The sequence below is a fragment of the Salvelinus fontinalis genome, chromosome 16, assembly GCF_029448725.1.
Source record: "Salvelinus fontinalis isolate EN_2023a chromosome 16, ASM2944872v1, whole genome shotgun sequence".
NCBI lineage: Eukaryota > Metazoa > Chordata > Actinopteri > Salmoniformes > Salmonidae > Salvelinus > Salvelinus fontinalis.
Genome location: NC_074680.1, coordinates 50,558,883 through 50,579,635, shown reverse-complemented (window position 1 = coordinate 50,579,635; position 20,753 = coordinate 50,558,883). Strand labels below are relative to the sequence as shown.

Here is a 20,753-nt window from a genome sequence, read left to right as displayed (position 1 = left end):
GTTACACATGAACTAATCTCTACACCAGCTACACACAGGACCGTTACACATGAACTAATCTCTACACCAGCTACACACAGGACCGTTACACATTAACTAATCTCTACACCAGCTACACACAGGACCGTTACACATGAACTAATCTCTACACCAGCTACACACAGGAACTAATCTCTACACCAGCTACACACAGGACCCTTACACAGGAACTAATCTCTACACCAGCTACACACAGGACCCTTACACATGAACTAATCTCTACACCAGCTACACACAGGACCCTTACACAGGAACTAATCTCTACACCAGCTACACACAGGACCCTTACACAGGAACTAATCTCTACACCAGCTACACACAGGACCCTTACACAGGAACTAATCTCTACACCAGCTACACACAGGACCCTTACACAGGAACTAATCTCTACACCAGCTACACACAGGACCGTTACACAGGAACTAATCTCTACACCAGCTACACACAGGACCCTTACACATGAACTAATCTCTACACCAGCTACACACAGGACCCTTACACATGAACTAATCTCTACACCAGCTACACACAGGACCCTTACACAGGAACTAATCTCAACACCAGCTACACACAGGACCGTTACACATGAACTAATCTCTACACCAGCTACACACAGGACCGTTACACATGAACTAATCTCTACACCAGCTACACACAGGACCCTTACACAGGAACTAATCTCTACACCAGCTACACACAGGACCATTACACAGGAACTAATCTCTACACCAGCTACACACAGGACCGTTACACATGAACTAGTCCCTACACCAGCTACACACAGGACCGTTACACAGGAACTAATCTCTACACCAGCTACACACAGGACCCTTACACAGGAACTAATCTCTACACCAGCTACACACAGGACCGTTACACATGAACTAATCCCTACACCAGCTACACACAGGACCCTTACAGAGGAACTAATCTCTACACCAGCTACACACAGGACCCTTACACATGAACTAATCTCTACACCAACTACACACAGGACCGTTACACATGAACTAATCTCTACACCAGCTACACACAGGACCCTTACACATGAACTAATCTCTACACCAGCTACACACAGGACCCTTACACAGGAACTAATCTCTACACCAGCTACACACAGGACCCTTACACATGAACTAATCTCTACACCAGCTACACACAGGACCCTTACACATGAACTAATCTCTACACCAGCTACACACAGGACCCTTACACATGAACTAATCTCTACACCAGCTACACACAGGACCGTTACACATGAACTAATCTCTACACCAGCTACACACAGGACCGTTACACATTAACTAATCTCTACACCAGCTACACACAGGACCGTTACACATTAACTAATCTCTACACCAGCTACACACAGGACCGTTACACATGAACTAATCTCTACACCAGCTACACACAGGAACTAATCTCTACACCAGCTACACACAGGACCCTTACACAGGAACTAATCTCTACACCAGCTACACACAGGACCCTTACACAGGAACTAATCTCTACACCAGCTACACACAGGACCCTTACACATGAACTAATCTCTACACCAGCTACACACAGGACCCTTACACAGGAACTAATCTCTACACCAGCTACACACAGGACCGTTACACAGGAACTAATCTCTACACCAGCTACACACAGGACCCTTACACAGGAACTAATCTCTACACCAGCTACACACAGGACCCTTACACAGGAACTAATCTCTACACCAGCTACACACAGGACCCTTACACAGGAACTAATCTCTACACCAGCTACACACAGGACCCTTACACAGGAACTAATCTCTACACCAGCTACACACAGGACCGTTACACATGAACTAATCTCTACACCAGCTACACACAGGACCGTTACACATGAACTAATCTCTACACCAGCTACACACAGGACCCTTACACAGGAACTAATCTCTACACCAGCTACACACAGGACCGTTACACAGGAACTAATCTCTACACCAGCTACACACAGGACCGTTACACATGAACTAATCTCTACACCAGCTACACACAGGACCCTTACACAGGAACTAATCTCTACACCAGCTACACACAGGAACTAATCTCTACACCAGCTACACACAGGAACTAATCTCTACACCAGCTACACACAGGAACTAATCTCTACACCAGCTACACACAGGAACTAATCTCTACACCAGCTACACACAGGAACTAATCTCTACACCAGCTACACACAGGAACTAATCTCTACACCAGCTACACACAGGAACTAATCTCTACACCAGCTACACACAGGAACTAATCTCTACACCAGCTACACACAGGAACTAATCTCTACACCAGCTACACACAGGAACTAATCTCTACACCAGCTACACACAGGAACTAATCTCTACACCAGCTACACACAGGAACTAATCTCTACACCAGCTACACACAGGACCGTTACACAGGAACTAATCTCTACACCAGCTACACACAGGACCGTTACACATGAACTAATCTCTACACCAGCTACACACAGGACCGTTACACATGAACTAATCTCTACACCAGCTACACACAGGACCGTTACACATGAACTAATCTCTACACCAGCTACACACAGGACCCTTACACAGGAACTAATCTCTACACCAGCTACACACAGGACCGTTACACAGGAACTAATCTCTACACCAGCTACACACAGGAACTAATCTCTACACCAGCTACACACAGGAACTAATCTCTACACCAGCTACACACAGGAACTAATCTCTACACCAGCTACACACAGGAACTAATCTCTACACCAGCTACACACAGGAACTAATCTCTACACCAGCTACACACAGGAACTAATCTCTACACCAGCTACACACAGGAACTAATCTCTACACCAGCTACACACAGGAACTAATCTCTACACCAGCTACACACAGGAACTAATCTCTACACCAGCTACACACAGGAACTAATCTCTACACCAGCTACACACAGGAACTAATCTCTACACCAGCTACACACAGGACCCTTACACAGGAACTAATCTCTACACCAGCTACACACAGGACCCTTACACATGAACTAATCTCTACACCAGCTACACACAGGACCCTTACACAGGAACTAATCTCTACACCAGCTACACACAGGACCCTTACACAGGAACTAATCTCTACACCAGCTACACACAGGACCCTTACACAGGAACTAATCTCTACACCAGCTACACACAGGACCCTTACACAGGAACTAATCTCTACACCAGCTACACACAGGACCGTTACACAGGAACTAATCTCTACACCAGCTACACACAGGACCCTTACACATGAACTAATCTCTACCCCAGCTACACACAGGACCCTTACACATGAACTAATCTCTACACCAGCTACACACAGGACCCTTACACAGGAACTAATCTCAACACCAGCTACACACAGGACCGTTACACATGAACTAATCTCTACACCAGCTACACACAGGACCGTTACACATGAACTAATCTCTACACCAGCTACACACAGGACCCTTACACAGGAACTAATCTCTACACCAGCTACACACAGGACCGTTACACAGGAACTAATCTCTACACCAGCTACACACAGGACCGTTACACATGAACTAGTCCCTACACCAGCTACACACAGGACCGTTACACAGGAACTAATCTCTACACCAGCTACACACCGGACCCTTACACAGGAACTAATCTCTACACCAGCTACACACAGGACCGTTACACATGAACTAATCCCTACACCAGCTACACACAGGAACTAATCTCTACACCAGCTACACACAGGAACTAATCTCTACACCAGCTACACACAGGAACTAATCTCTACACCAGCTACACACAGGACCGTTACACAGGAACTAATCTCTACACCAGCTACACACAGGACCGTTACACATGAACTAATCTCTACACCAGCTACACACAGGACCGTTACACATGAACTAATCTCTACACCAGCTACACACAGGACCGTTACACATGAACTAATCTCTACACCAGCTACACACAGGACCCTTACACAGGAACTAATCTCTACACCAGCTACACACAGGACCGTTACACAGGAACTAATCTCTACACCAGCTACACACAGGAACTAATCTCTACACCAGCTACACACAGGAACTAATCTCTACACCAGCTACACACAGGAACTAATCTCTACACCAGCTACACACAGGAACTAATCTCTACACCAGCTACACACAGGAACTAATCTCTACACCAGCTACACACAGGAACTAATCTCTACACCAGCTACACACAGGAACTAATCTCTACACCAGCTACACACAGGAACTAATCTCTACACCAGCTACACACAGGAACTAATCTCTACACCAGCTACACACAGGAACTAATCTCTACACCAGCTACACACAGGAACTAATCTCTACACCAGCTACACACAGGACCCTTACACAGGAACTAATCTCTACACCAGCTACACACAGGACCCTTACACATGAACTAATCTCTACACCAGCTACACACAGGACCCTTACACAGGAACTAATCTCTACACCAGCTACACACAGGACCCTTACACAGGAACTAATCTCTACACCAGCTACACACAGGACCCTTACACAGGAACTAATCTCTACACCAGCTACACACAGGACCCTTACACAGGAACTAATCTCTACACCAGCTACACACAGGACCGTTACACAGGAACTAATCTCTACACCAGCTACACACAGGACCCTTACACATGAACTAATCTCTACCCCAGCTACACACAGGACCCTTACACATGAACTAATCTCTACACCAGCTACACACAGGACCCTTACACAGGAACTAATCTCAACACCAGCTACACACAGGACCGTTACACATGAACTAATCTCTACACCAGCTACACACAGGACCGTTACACATGAACTAATCTCTACACCAGCTACACACAGGACCCTTACACAGGAACAAATCTCTACACCAGCTACACACAGGACCGTTACACAGGAACTAATCTCTACACCAGCTACACACAGGACCGTTACACATGAACTAGTCCCTACACCAGCTACACACAGGACCGTTACACAGGAACTAATCTCTACACCAGCTACACACAGGACCCTTACACAGGAACTAATCTCTACACCAGCTACACACAGGACCGTTACACATGAACTAATCCCTACACCAGCTACACACAGGACCCTTACACAGGAACTAATCTCTACACCAGCTACACACAGGACCCTTACACATGAACTAATCTCTACACCAGCTACACACAGGACCGTTACACATGAACTAATCTCTACACCAGCTACACACAGGACCGTTACACATGAACTAATCTCTACACCAGCTACACACAGGACCCTTACACAGGAACTAATCTCTACACCAGCTACACACAGGACCGTTACACAGGAACTAATCTCTACACCAGCTACACACAGGACCGTTACACATGAACTAGTCCCTACACCAGCTACACACAGGACCGTTACACAGGAACTAATCTCTACACCAGCTACACACAGGACCCTTACACAGGAACTAATCTCTACACCAGCTACACACAGGACCGTTACACATGAACTAATCCCTACACCAGCTACACACAGGACCCTTACACAGGAACTAATCTCTACACCAGCTACACACAGGACCCTTACACATGAACTAATCTCTACACCAGCTACACACAGGACCGTTACACATGAACTAATCTCTACACCAGCTACACACAGGACCCTTACACATGAACTAATCTCTACACCAGCTACACACAGGACCCTTACACAGGAACTAATCTCTACACCAGCTACACACAGGACCCTTACACATGAACTAATCTCTACACCAGCTACACACAGGACCCTTACACATGAACTAATCTCTACACCAGCTACACACAGGACCCTTACATATGAACTAATCTCTACACCAGCTACACACAGGACCGTTACACATGAACTAATCTCTACACCAGCTACACACAGGACCGTTACACATGAACTAATCTCTACACCAGCTACACACAGGACCGTTACACATTAACTAATCTCTACACCAGCTACACACAGGACCGTTACACATGAACTAATCTCTACACCAGCTACACACAGGAACTAATCTCTACACCAGCTACACACAGGACCCTTACACAGGAACTAATCTCTACACCAGCTACACACAGGACCCTTACACATGAACTAATCTCTACACCAGCTACACACAGGACCCTTACACAGGAACTAATCTCTACACCAGCTACACACAGGACCCTTACACAGGAACTAATCTCTACACCAGCTACACACAGGACCCTTACACAGGAACTAATCTCTACACCAGCTACACACAGGACCCTTACACAGGAACTAATCTCTACACCAGCTACACACAGGACCGTTACACAGGAACTAATCTCTACACCAGCTACACACAGGACCCTTACACATGAACTAATCTCTACACCAGCTACACACAGGACCCTTACACATGAACTAATCTCTACACCAGCTACACACAGGACCCTTACACAGGAACTAATCTCAACACCAGCTACACACAGGACCGTTACACATGAACTAATCTCTACACCAGCTACACACAGGACCGTTACACATGAACTAATCTCTACACCAGCTACACACAGGACCCTTACACAGGAACTAATCTCTACACCAGCTACACACAGGACCGTTACACAGGAACTAATCTCTACACCAGCTACACACAGGACCGTTACACATGAACTAGTCCCTACACCAGCTACACACAGGACCGTTACACAGGAACTAATCTCTACACCAGCTACACACAGGACCCTTACACAGGAACTAATCTCTACACCAGCTACACACAGGACCCTTACACAGGAACTAATCTCTACACCAGCTACACACAGGACCGTTACACAGGAACTAATCTCTACACCAGCTACACACAGGACCCTTACACATGAACTAATCTCTACACCAGCTACACACAGGACCCTTACATATGAACTAATCTCTACACCAGCTACACACAGGACCGTTACACATGAACTAATCTCTACACCAGCTACACACAGGACCGTTACACATGAACTAATCTCTACACCAGCTACACACAGGACCGTTACACATTAACTAATCTCTACACCAGCTACACACAGGACCGTTACACATGAACTAATCTCTACACCAGCTACACACAGGAACTAATCTCTACACCAGCTACACACAGGACCCTTACACAGGAACTAATCTCTACACCAGCTACACACAGGACCCTTACACATGAACTAATCTCTACACCAGCTACACACAGGACCCTTACACAGGAACTAATCTCTACACCAGCTACACACAGGACCCTTACACAGGAACTAATCTCTACACCAGCTACACACAGGACCCTTACACAGGAACTAATCTCTACACCAGCTACACACAGGACCCTTACACAGGAACTAATCTCTACACCAGCTACACACAGGACCGTTACACAGGAACTAATCTCTACACCAGCTACACACAGGACCCTTACACATGAACTAATCTCTACACCAGCTACACACAGGACCCTTACACATGAACTAATCTCTACACCAGCTACACACAGGACCCTTACACAGGAACTAATCTCAACACCAGCTACACACAGGACCGTTACACATGAACTAATCTCTACACCAGCTACACACAGGACCGTTACACATGAACTAATCTCTACACCAGCTACACACAGGACCCTTACACAGGAACTAATCTCTACACCAGCTACACACAGGACCGTTACACAGGAACTAATCTCTACACCAGCTACACACAGGACCGTTACACATGAACTAGTCCCTACACCAGCTACACACAGGACCGTTACACAGGAACTAATCTCTACACCAGCTACACACAGGACCCTTACACAGGAACTAATCTCTACACCAGCTACACACAGGACCCTTACACAGGAACTAATCTCTACACCAGCTACACACAGGACCGTTACACAGGAACTAATCTCTACACCAGCTACACACAGGACCCTTACACATGAACTAATCTCTACACCAGCTACACACAGGACCCTTACACATGAACTAATCTCTACACCAGCTACAAACAGGACCCTTACACAGGAACTAATCTCAACACCAGCTACACACAGGACCGTTACACATGAACTAATCTCTACACCAGCTACACACAGGACCGTTACACAGGAACTAATCTCTACACCAGCTACACACAGGACCCTTACACAGGAACTAATCTCTACACCAGCTACACACAGGACCGTTACACAGGAACTAATCTCTACACCAGCTACACACAGGACCGTTACACATGAACTAGTCCCTACACCAGCTACACACAGGACCGTTACACAGGAACTAATCTCTACACCAGCTACACACAGGACCCTTACACAGGAACTAATCTCTACACCAGCTACACACAGGACCGTTACACATGAACTAATCCCTACACCAGCTACACACAGGACCCTTACACAGGAACTAATCTCTACACCAGCTACACACAGGACCCTTACACATGAACTAATCTCTACACCAGCTACACACAGGACCGTTACACATGAACTAATCTCTACACCAGCTACACACAGGACCCTTACACATGAACTAATCTCTACACCAGCTACACACAGGACCCTTACACATGAACTAATCTCTACACCAGCTACACACAGGACCGTTACACATGAACTAATCTCTACACCAGCTACACACAGGACCGTTACACATGAACTAATCTCTACACCAGCTACACACAGGACCGTTACACATTAACTAATCTCTACACCAGCTACACACAGGACCGTTACACATGAACTAATCTCTACACCAGCTACACACAGGAACTAATCTCTACACCAGCTACACACAGGACCCTTACACATGAACTAATCTCTACACCAGCTACACACAGGACCCTTACACATGAACTAATCTCTACACCAGCTACACACAGGACCCTTACACAGGAACTAATCTCTACACCAGCTACAAACAGGACCGTTACACAGGAACTAATCTCTACACCAGCTACACACAGGACCCTTACACAGGAACTAATCTCTACACCAGCTACACACAGGACCCTTACACAGGAACTAATCTCTACACCAGCTACACACAGGACCCTTACACAGGAACTAATCTCTACACCAGCTACACACAGGACCCTTACACAGGAACTAATCTCTACACCAGCTACACACAGGACCGTTACACATGAACTAATCTCTACACCAGCTACACACAGGACCGTTACACATGAACTAATCTCTACACCAGCTACACACAGGACCCTTACACAGGAACTAATCTCTACACCAGCTACACACAGGACCGTTACACAGGAACTAATCTCTACACCAGCTACACACAGGACCGTTACACATGAACTAATCTCTACACCAGCTACACACAGGACCCTTACACAGGAACTAATCTCTACACCAGCTACACACAGGACCGTTACACAGGAACTAATCTCTACACCAGCTACACACAGGACCCTTACACAGGAACTAATCTCTACACCAGCTACACACAGGACCCTTACACATGAACTAATCTCTACACCAGCTACACACAGGACCGTTACACATGAACTAATCTCTACACCAGCTACACACAGGACCCTTACACATGAACTAATCTCTACACCAGCTACACACAGGACCGTTACACATGAACTAATCTCTACACCAGCTACACACAGGACCGTTACACATGAACTAATCTCTACACCAGCTACACACAGGACCCTTACACATGAACTAATCTCTACACCAGCTACATACAGGACCGTTACACATGAACTAATCTCTACACCAGCTACACACAGGACCGTTACACAGGAACTAATCTCTACACCAGCTACACACAGGACCGTTACACATGAACTAATCTCTACACCAGCTACACACAGGACCGTTACACAGGAACTAATCTCTACACCAGCTACACACAGGACCGTTACACATGAACTAATCTCTACACCAGCTACACACAGGACCGTTACACATGAACTAATCTCTACACCAGCTACACACAGGACCGTTACACAGGAACTAATCTCTACACCAGCTACACACAGGACCGTTACACATGAACTAATCTCTACACCAGCTACACACAGGACCGTTACACATGAACTAATCTCTACACCAGCTACACACAGGACCGTTACACAGGAACTAATCTCTACACCAGCTACACACAGGACCGTTACACATGAACTAATCTCTACACCAGCTACACACAGGACCGTTACACAGGAACTAATCTCTACACCAGCTACACACAGGACCGTTACACAGGAACTAATCTCTACACCAGCTACACACAGGACCGTTACACATGAACTAATCTCTACACCAGCTACACACAGGACCCTTACACATGAACTAATCTCTACACCAGCTACACACAGGACCCTTACACAGGAACTAATCTCTACACCAGCTACACACAGGACCGTTACACATGAACTAATCCCTACACCAGCTACACACAGGACCGTTACACAGGAACTAATCTCTACACCAGCTACACACAGGACCCTTACACAGGAACTAATCTCTACACCAGCTACACACAGGACCGTTACACATGAACTAATCCCTACACCAGCTACACACAGGACCCTTACACAGGAACTAATCTCTACACCAGCTACACACAGGACCCTTACACATGAACTAATCTCTACACCAGCTACACACAGGACCGTTACACATGAACTAATCTCTACACCAGCTACACACAGGACCCTTACACATGAACTAATCTCTACACCAGCTACACACAGGACCCTTACACAGGAACTAATCTCTACACCAGCTACACACAGGACCCTTACACATGAACTAATCTCTACACCAGCTACACACAGGACCCTTACACATGAACTAATCTCTACACCAGCTACACACAGGACCCTTACACAGGAACTAATCTCTACACCAGCTACACACAGGACCCTTACACAGGAACTAATCTCTACACCAGCTACACACAGGACCCTTACACATGAACTAATCTCTACACCAGCTACACACAGGACCGTTACACATGAACTAATCTCTACACCAGCTACACACAGGACCGTTACACATTAACTAATCTCTACACCAGCTACACACAGGACCGTTACACATGAACTAATCTCTACACCAGCTACACACAGGAACTAATCTCTACACCAGCTACACACAGGACCCTTACACATGAACTAATCTCTACACCAGCTACACACAGGACCCTTACACATGAACTAATCTCTACACCAGCTACACACAGGACCCTTACACAGGAACTAATCTCTACACCAGCTACACACAGGACCGTTACACAGGAACTAATCTCTACACCAGCTACACACAGGACCCTTACACAGGAACTAATCTCTACACCAGCTACACACAGGACCCTTACACAGGAACTAATCTCTACACCAGCTACACACAGGACCCTTACACAGGAACTAATCTCTACACCAGCTACACACAGGACCCTTACACAGGAACTAATCTCTACACCAGCTACACACAGGACCGTTACACATGAACTAATCTCTACACCAGCTACACACAGGACCGTTACACATGAACTAATCTCTACACCAGCTACACACAGGACCCTTACACAGGAACTAATCTCTACACCAGCTACACACAGGACCGTTACACAGGAGCTAATCTCTACACCAGCTACACACAGGACCGTTACACATGAACTAATCTCTACACCAGCTACACACAGGACCCTTACACAGGAACTAATCTCTACACCAGCTACACACAGGACCGTTACACAGGAACTAATCTCTACACCAGCTACACACAGGACCCTTACACAGGAACTAATCTCTACACCAGCTACACACAGGACCCTTACACATGAACTAATCTCTACACCAGCTACACACAGGACCGTTACACATGAACTAATCTCTACACCAGCTACACACAGGACCCTTACACATGAACTAATCTCTACACCAGCTACACACAGGACCGTTACACATGAACTAATCTCTACACCAGCTACACACAGGACCGTTACACATGAACTAATCTCTACACCAGCTACACACAGGACCCTTACACATGAACTAATCTCTACACCAGCTACACACAGGACCGTTACACATGAACTAATCTCTACACCAGCTACACACAGGACCGTTACACAGGAACTAATCTCTACACCAGCTACACACAGGACCGTTACACATGAACTAATCTCTACACCAGCTACACACAGGACCGTTACACAGGAACTAATCTCTACACCAGCTACACACAGGACCGTTACACATGAACTAATCTCTACACCAGCTACACACAGGACCGTTACACATGAACTAATCTCTACACCAGCTACACACAGGACCGTTACACAGGAACTAATCTCTACACCAGCTACACACAGGACCGTTACACATGAACTAATCTCTACACCAGCTACACACAGGACCGTTACACATGAACTAATCTCTACACCAGCTACACACAGGACCGTTACACAGGAACTAATCTCTACACCAGCTACACACAGGACCGTTACACATGAACTAATCTCTACACCAGCTACACACAGGACCGTTACACAGGAACTAATCTCTACACCAGCTACACACAGGACCGTTACACAGGAACTAATCTCTACACCAGCTACACACAGGACCGTTACACATGAACTAATCTCTACACCAGCTACACACAGGACCCTTACACATGAACTAATCTCTACACCAGCTACACACAGGACCCTTACACAGGAACTAATCTCTACACCAGCTACACACAGGACCGTTACACATGAACTAATCCCTACACCAGCTACACACAGGACCGTTACACAGGAACTAATCTCTACACCAGCTACACACAGGACCCTTACACAGGAACTAATCTCTACACCAGCTACACACAGGACCGTTACACATGAACTAATCCCTACACCAGCTACACACAGGACCCTTACACAGGAACTAATCTCTACACCAGCTACACACAGGACCCTTACACATGAACTAATCTCTACACCAGCTACACACAGGACCGTTACACATGAACTAATCTCTACACCAGCTACACACAGGACCCTTACACATGAACTAATCTCTACACCAGCTACACACAGGACCCTTACACAGGAACTAATCTCTACACCAGCTACACACAGGACCCTTACACATGAACTAATCTCTACACCAGCTACACACAGGACCCTTACACATGAACTAATCTCTACACCAGCTACACACAGGACCCTTACACAGGAACTAATCTCTACACCAGCACCACACAGGACCCTTACACAGGAACTAATCTCTACACCAGCTACACACAGGACCCTTACACAGGAACTAATCTCTACACCAGCTACACACAGGACCCTTACACAGGAACTAATCTCTACACCAGCTACACACAGGACCCTTACACATGAACTAATCTCTACACCAGCTACACACAGGACCGTTACACAGGAACTAATCTCTACACCAGCTACACACAGGACCCTTACACAGGAACTAATCTCTACACCAGCTACACACAGGACCCTTACACAGGAACTAATCTCTACACCAGCTACACACAGGACCCTTACACAGGAACTAATCTCTACACCAGCTACACACAGGACCCTTACACAGGAACTAATCTCTACACCAGCTACACCAGCTACACACAGGACCCTTACACAGGAACTAATCTCTACACCAGCTACACACAGGACCGTTACACATGAACTAATCTCTACACCAGCTACACACAGGACCCTTACACAGGAACTAATCTCTACACCAGCTACACACAGGACCGTTACACATGAACTAATCTGTACACCAGCTACACACAGGACCGTTACACATGAACTAATCTCTACACCAGCTACACACATGAACTAATCTCTACACCAGCTACACACAGGACCGTTACACATGAACTAATCTCTACACCAGCTACACACAGGAACTAATCTCTACACCAGCTACACACAGGACCGTTACACAGGAACTAATCTCTACACCAGCTACACACAGGACCGTTACACAGGAACTAATCTCTACACCAGCTACACACAGGACCGTTACACAGGAACTAATCACTACACCAGCTACACACAGGACCCTTACACAGGAACTAATCTCTACACCAGCTACACACAGGACCCTTACACAGGAACTAATCTCTACACCAGCTACACACAGGACCCTTACACAGGAACTAATCTCTACACCAGCTACACACAGGACCGTTACACAGGAACTAATCTCTACACCAGCTACACACAGGACCCTTACACAGGAACTAATCTCTACACCAGCTACACACAGGACCGTTACACATGAACTAATCTCTACACCAGCTACACACAGGACCGTTACACATGAACTAATCTCTACACCAGCTACACACAGGACCGTTACACAGGAACTAATCTCTACACCAGCTACACACAGGACCGTTACACAGGAACTAATCTCTACACCAGCTACACACAGGACCGTTACACATGAATTAATCTCTACACCAGCTACACACAGGACCGTTACACAGGAACTAATCTCTACACCAGCTACACACAGGACCGTTACACAGGAACTAATCTCTACACCAGCTACACACAGGACCGTTACACAGGAACTAATCTCTACACCAGCTACACACAGGACCGTTACACATGAACTAATCTCTACACCAGCTACACACAGGACCCTTACACAGGAACTAATCTCTACACCAGCTACACACAGGACCGTTACACATGAACTAATCTCTACACCAGCTACACACAGGACCGTTACACATGAACTAATCTCTACACCAGCTACACACAGGACCCTTACACAGGAACTAATCTCTACACCAGCTACACACAGGACCCTTACACATGAACTAATCTCTACACCAGCTACACACAGGACCGTTACACATGAACTAATCTCTACACCAGCTACACACAGGACCCTTACACAGGAACTAATCTCTACACCAGCTACACACAGGACCCTTACACATGAACTAATCTCTACACCAGCTACACACAGGACCGTTACACATGAACTAATCTCTACACCAGCTACACACAGGACCCTTACACAGGAACTAATCTCTACACCAGCTACACACAGGACCGTTACACATGAACTAATCTCTACACCAGCTACACACAGGACCGTTACACATGAACTAATCCCTACACCAGCTACACACAGGACCGTTACACATGAACTAATTGGGATCCATAACAAATAGACCCTTACCACTAACTCCTTAACATTGCTTTACATAGAGGAACATATAGATGGGACAGGTGACCTAACCCCTGACCCCTAAACTCTACCCTAACCTTCACCCTAACACTTACCTTTAACCTTACCACTTAAAACTAGGACATGTGAACCCCCTAAACTGTCTTTACCACTCTGAACCTGTCCCCTTGTCTTCTCACTCATCGTCATTACCACTCTGAACCTGTCCCCTTGTCTTCTCACTCATCATCATTACCACTCTGAACCTGTCCCCTTGTCTTCTCACTCATCATCATTACCACTCTGAACCTGTCCCCTTGTCTTCTCACTCATCGTCATTACCACTCTGAACCTGTCCCCTTGTCTTCTCACTCATCATCATTACCGCTCTGAACCTGTCCCCTTGTCTTCTCACTCATCATCATTACCACTCTGAACCTGTCCCCTTGTCTTCTCACTCATCGTCATTACCACTCTGAACCTGTCCCCTTGTCTTCTCACTCATCATCATTACCACTCTGAACCTGTCCCCTTGTCTTCTCACTCATCGTCTTTACCACTCTGAACCTGTCCCCTTGTCTTCTCACTCATCGTCATTACCGCTCTGAACCTGTCCCCTTGTCTTCTCACTCATCGTCATTACCGCTCTGAACCTGTCCCCTTGTCTTCTCACTCATCGTCATTACCACTCTGAACCTGTCCCCTTGTCTTCTCACTCATCATCATTACAGGAGTACTGTTCTTTTGGTTCTAGTGTTACAGCAGTAATGTTCTCTTGGTTCTAGTGTTACAGCAGTAATGTTCTCTTGGTTCTAGTGTTACAGCAGTAATGTTCTCTTGGTTCTAGTGTTACAGCAGTACTGTTCTCTTGGTTCTAGTGTTACAGCAGTACTGTTCTCTTGGTTCTAGTGTTACAGCAGTACTGTTCTCTTGGTTCTGGTGTTACAGCAGTACTGTTCTCTTGGTTCTAGTGTTACAGCAGTACTGTTCTCTTGGTTCTAGTATTACAGCAGTACTGTTCTCTTGGATCTAGTGTTACAGCAGTACTGTTCTCTTGGTTCTAGTGTTACAGCAGTAATGTTCTCTTGGTTCTAGTGTTACAGCAGTACTGTTCTAGTGTTACAGCAGTAATGTTCTCTTTGTTCTAGTGTTACAGCAGTACTGTTCTCTTGGTTCTAGTGTTCCAGCAGTAATGTTCTGATGTTACAGCAGTAATGTTCTCTTGGTTCTAGTGTTACAGCAGTAATGTTCTCTTGGTTCTAGTGTTACAGCAGTACTGTTCTCTTGGTTCTAGTGTTACAGCAGTATTGTTCTCTTGGTTCTAGTGTTACAGCAGTACTGTTCTCTTGGTTCTAGCGTTACAGCAGTAATGTTCTCTTGGTTCTAGTGTTACAGCAGTACTGTTCTCTTGGTTCTGGTGTTACAGCAGTACTGTTCTCTTGGTTCTAGTGTTACAGCAGTATTGTTCTCTTGGTTCTAGTGTTACAGCAGTAATGTTCTCTTGATTCTAGTGTTACAGCAGTAATGTTCTCTTGGTTCTAGTGTTACAGCAGTACTGTTCTCTTGGATCTAGTGTTACAGCAGTACTGTTCTCTTGGTTCTAGTGTTACAGCAGTAATGTTCTCTTGGTTCTAGTGTTACAGCAGTACTGTTCTAGTGTTACAGCAGTAATGTTCTCTTGGTTCTAGTGTTACAGCAGTACTGTTCTCTTGGTTCTAGTGTTACAGCAGTAATGTTCTGGTGTTACAGCAGTAATGTTCTCTTGGTTGTAGTGTTACAGCAGTAATGTTCTCTTGGTTCTAGTGTTACAGCAGTACTGTTCTCTTGGTTCTAGTGTTACAGCAGTACTGTTCTCTTGGTTCTAGTGTTACAGCAGTACTGTTCTCTTGGTTCTAGTGTTACAGCAGTACTGTTCTCTTGGTTCTAGTGTTACAGCAGTACTGTTCTCTTGGTTCTAGTGTTACAGCAGTACTGTTCTCTTGGTTCTGGTGTTACAGCAGTACTGTTCTCTTGGTTCTGGTGTTACAGCAGTACTGTTCTCTTGGTTCTAGTGTTACAGCAGTACTGTTATCTTGGTTCTAGTGTTACAGCAGTAATGTTCTCTTGGTTCTAGTGTTACAGCAGTACTGTTCTGGTGTTACAGCAGTAATGTTCTCTTGGTTCTAGTGTTACAGCAGTACTGTTCTCTTGGTTCTAGTGTTACAGCAGTACTGTTCTCTTGGTTCTAGTGTTACAGCAGTACTGTTCTCTTGGTTCTGGTGTTACAGCAGTACTGTTCTCTTGGTTCTAGTGTTACAGCAGTACTGTTCTCTTGGTTCTAGTGTTACAGCAGTACTGTTATCTTGGTTCTAGTGTTACAGCAGTAATGTTCTCTTGGTTCTAGTGTTACAGCAGTACTGTTCTGGTGTTACAGCAGTAATGTTCTCTTGGTTCTAGTGTTACAGCAGTACTGTTCTCTTGGTTCTAGTGTTACAGCAGTACTGTTCTCTTGGTTCTAGTGTTACAGCAGTACTGTTCTCTTAGTTCAGCATGTTATAGCAGTAATGTTTTTACTTTTCTCTTGGTTCTAGCCTGTTACAGCAGTACTGATGTGGCCAACCTCTACCTGGCCAAGGGCAGCGCCAAGTCTCTTCATGACATGATCATCTACCAATCACAGACCATCTACCCTCTGTGGAACAACATGGTGCACGCTGTCAGGTGGCTAAACAACAATACAACAACAGACGCTGTATGAAGATGTACTCCCAACTGAATACTAGTTGTAGAGAAAATAGAAATGAAGAGTTTCCTGTTCATCTACCTCCCATAAACCGTTGCATTACCACAGTTTATCAGGGTTATGTTTTCATATGCTTCTCAGCTGACGGACATTGTGTTTGATGTCTTACAGAGAGGGGAAAAACCAAAATGAAAAAACATTTGGCATCTCACCTGAAGACATCTTCCAAACCATCTACAGGTAGGTGGACTTTGTATCATCATTATCAAGGAAGTAGGGGAATTATAACTATATTCAATATGGTATGTATTGCTAACAGAGAGGCCAACAGCACAACACAATAACAAGTGCAAGTAACTTCAAATATATCCTAGTATGGGTTAGGGTTAGTATTGGTTAGTATACGTTAGGATTAGTATTGGTTAGTATGGAAACCTGAGTGGTTTCCTTCCTCTCCGGCAACTGAGTTAGGAAGGACGCCTGTATCTTTGTAGTGACTGGGTCTATTGATGCACCATCCAACGTGTAATTCATAACTTCACCTTGCTCAAAGGGATGTTCAATGTCTGCTTTTTACATTTTTACTCATCTACCATTGTCAACTCAAGATCTTGAATCTTACCTAGCTATCAAAAGGTTTGGTAGGAGACAGGTATTATGGCGGAGCCGGGCAATGTTTGTTCCCTTAGACTAACGGTGTTCAGCAGTGAAAACTATTTTGAATCTGCTGGGGACTCGCGTGCTATTAAGTGTATAATCTGCGACATGTTCGTAGTTGTCACGGGGAAAGGTCCGATGGATACCTTCATTTGTGAAAAATGTATTGAACTTAATGCAGCTAAAGAAAGGATTGTTACTCTTCATGAATAAATGCAATTTTTGACCAATCGTCTTGCACTGAATAAAGATTCTATGAGACTATCGGCATCTTTAAATGCTTCCTATCAAAAAGGATCATAATGGAACGTTCCAGGACTATGGCTGCTCATTGTTCGACTCCAGGTGAGCGTGAATGGATGCGTGTCGGAACCAGAAAGAAGGAGTAGAATCGTTCTGGGCGTTCCTGCTTTCTTCCCCCGCGTCCGGACTTAAGACTCTCAAATTGCTTTGAGCCCCTTTCTTCTCCCGGGGACTTAAATGTTCCCTCCATGGCTGTGGATGCCCCTCCAGCTACCACTCCCTGTCCTAGTCAATCAACTACCTGGGCACAGCCTGGACCACCAACAACTCTGTCCTTTTGGCTGTTGTGGCCTGCAAAGACTTAAAGAAGTGTCGGTTCATCTCTGTCCGTCTTCCTCCGCTGGGTCATAGAAGTGGCAGACTCAGTAGACACATGACTGGCTGAAGGTCTACTGGCGATCCCAGGCATTTATTTTATTGACAATTTTGATACCTTTTTGGAAACAGAAAACGCTTTTCAGGGATGATGGAATTCGCCCAAATGATATTGGCACGTGAAAACTATCTAATGACTACAAGGCAGCTCTTAGAAATGGACTCTTATGCTCTTTTACTAGCTCTGCTATGGCTAGAAAGGAGGGTACTGCCCTCCTGTCTCAAGTAATCCCTACTATTATTACGTCTCAACGTCTCAAAGTCTGAACTTGCCTAGCTAGCTACTAGCCTAGCTGGTAGCTATCAGTATCAAGCTAGCAGGGTTTTCCACAAACAGCTTGAACACAGCCCGCAACGCGGTTAGCCCTTGTGGCTGGGACCGTGGAGGTGTCCCATGCTAATTGTGGCTGTATTCCCTGCTGCTTTTTCCCTGCAGCCTGACCTGGCTGGAACTGCATTGTATAGCCAGCTACCAACGTTAGCCGATGCTGCTACCAACAGTATGTCCAAAGACACTGCTTTTGTGCTCACCGCTGTGAAAGAAGTTAAAGGAGGACACATATTTCTGCTTATCGGATTTTGCAATCTGTGTGAGCTCTTTTTGTTCACTTAGTTGTGAATTCTATGTAAGGGGAGAGACAAAGAAGCCTAGCTGGCCGGTAGTCTCAAATGGAGGTCGCTATTGAACATTTTCAGCGCTGCAGGAGCTGCGTTTTTTTCCTTTATTCCCGGACAATGTGAACCGCCTGGACTTTCAATGTAACAGCTGTTTGCTTGCAAAGGACTACCGGGACGAAGTGGCTACTCTAAGCAAACAAGTAGTGAACCTACAAAACCTACTGGGGAATCCTACACAAGTTACTGGGGAATCCTCGCGCGCCTGCTTTTTCTTTCTCTTCCACCCCAGTAGCGTAACGCCGCTCTGGCCTGGTGAAAGTGTTGCCACCGTGTCTGTTCTCCACAGCCGACTGGCCGGTACTCTGCAGGGATCCCTCCCCGAAGGGTCTCCCCCTTCCCTGGAGAATAGAGCTAGTAGGATGCTCTTGGATGACTTGGGGGATTTCTTGTTTTCGATTCCTACCAACCAGCCATGGCAATATCACTCGCCATGGATGTCGAAAACAGCATTCTGTGGCAACGGGGTCCTCCTTGGAGATGTTAAGCCCAGACCAGACACAGACCAGAAACAGCTTCACCGCCCTGGATTCTGAGGTTCCGGCACCTTCTTTCCCTGGGGGCTTACAATTTGAGATTGAATCTGGTCTGTCTCCCTCTCCAGTGGCTTCTACCTCGAGTTCAGATCCTCAGAACCCCCACCCTCATCAGACCGTGAGGCTGTCTGAGACTCCGGCTCATTCATCATCCACGATGGATAATACAGCTGGCTTGGGTCCATCGGGCCCCAC

The 20,753-nt window shown here is 45.9% G+C and overlaps 1 protein-coding gene across 2 annotated transcripts in view; it reads left to right on the top strand.

Moving 5' to 3' along the window:
- asmt2 (acetylserotonin O-methyltransferase 2) overlaps positions 1-20,753 on the top strand; it is a 98,170-nt gene that overhangs the window by 50,571 nt on the left and 26,846 nt on the right. For both annotated transcript variants that reach the window (XM_055865666.1, XM_055865667.1), the window contains exons 5-6: positions 17,861-17,990; positions 18,184-18,252. In XM_055865666.1, the coding sequence (XP_055721641.1) occupies positions 17,861-17,990; positions 18,184-18,252 (199 nt within the window). The remainder of the gene's footprint in view (positions 1-17,860; positions 17,991-18,183; positions 18,253-20,753) is intronic.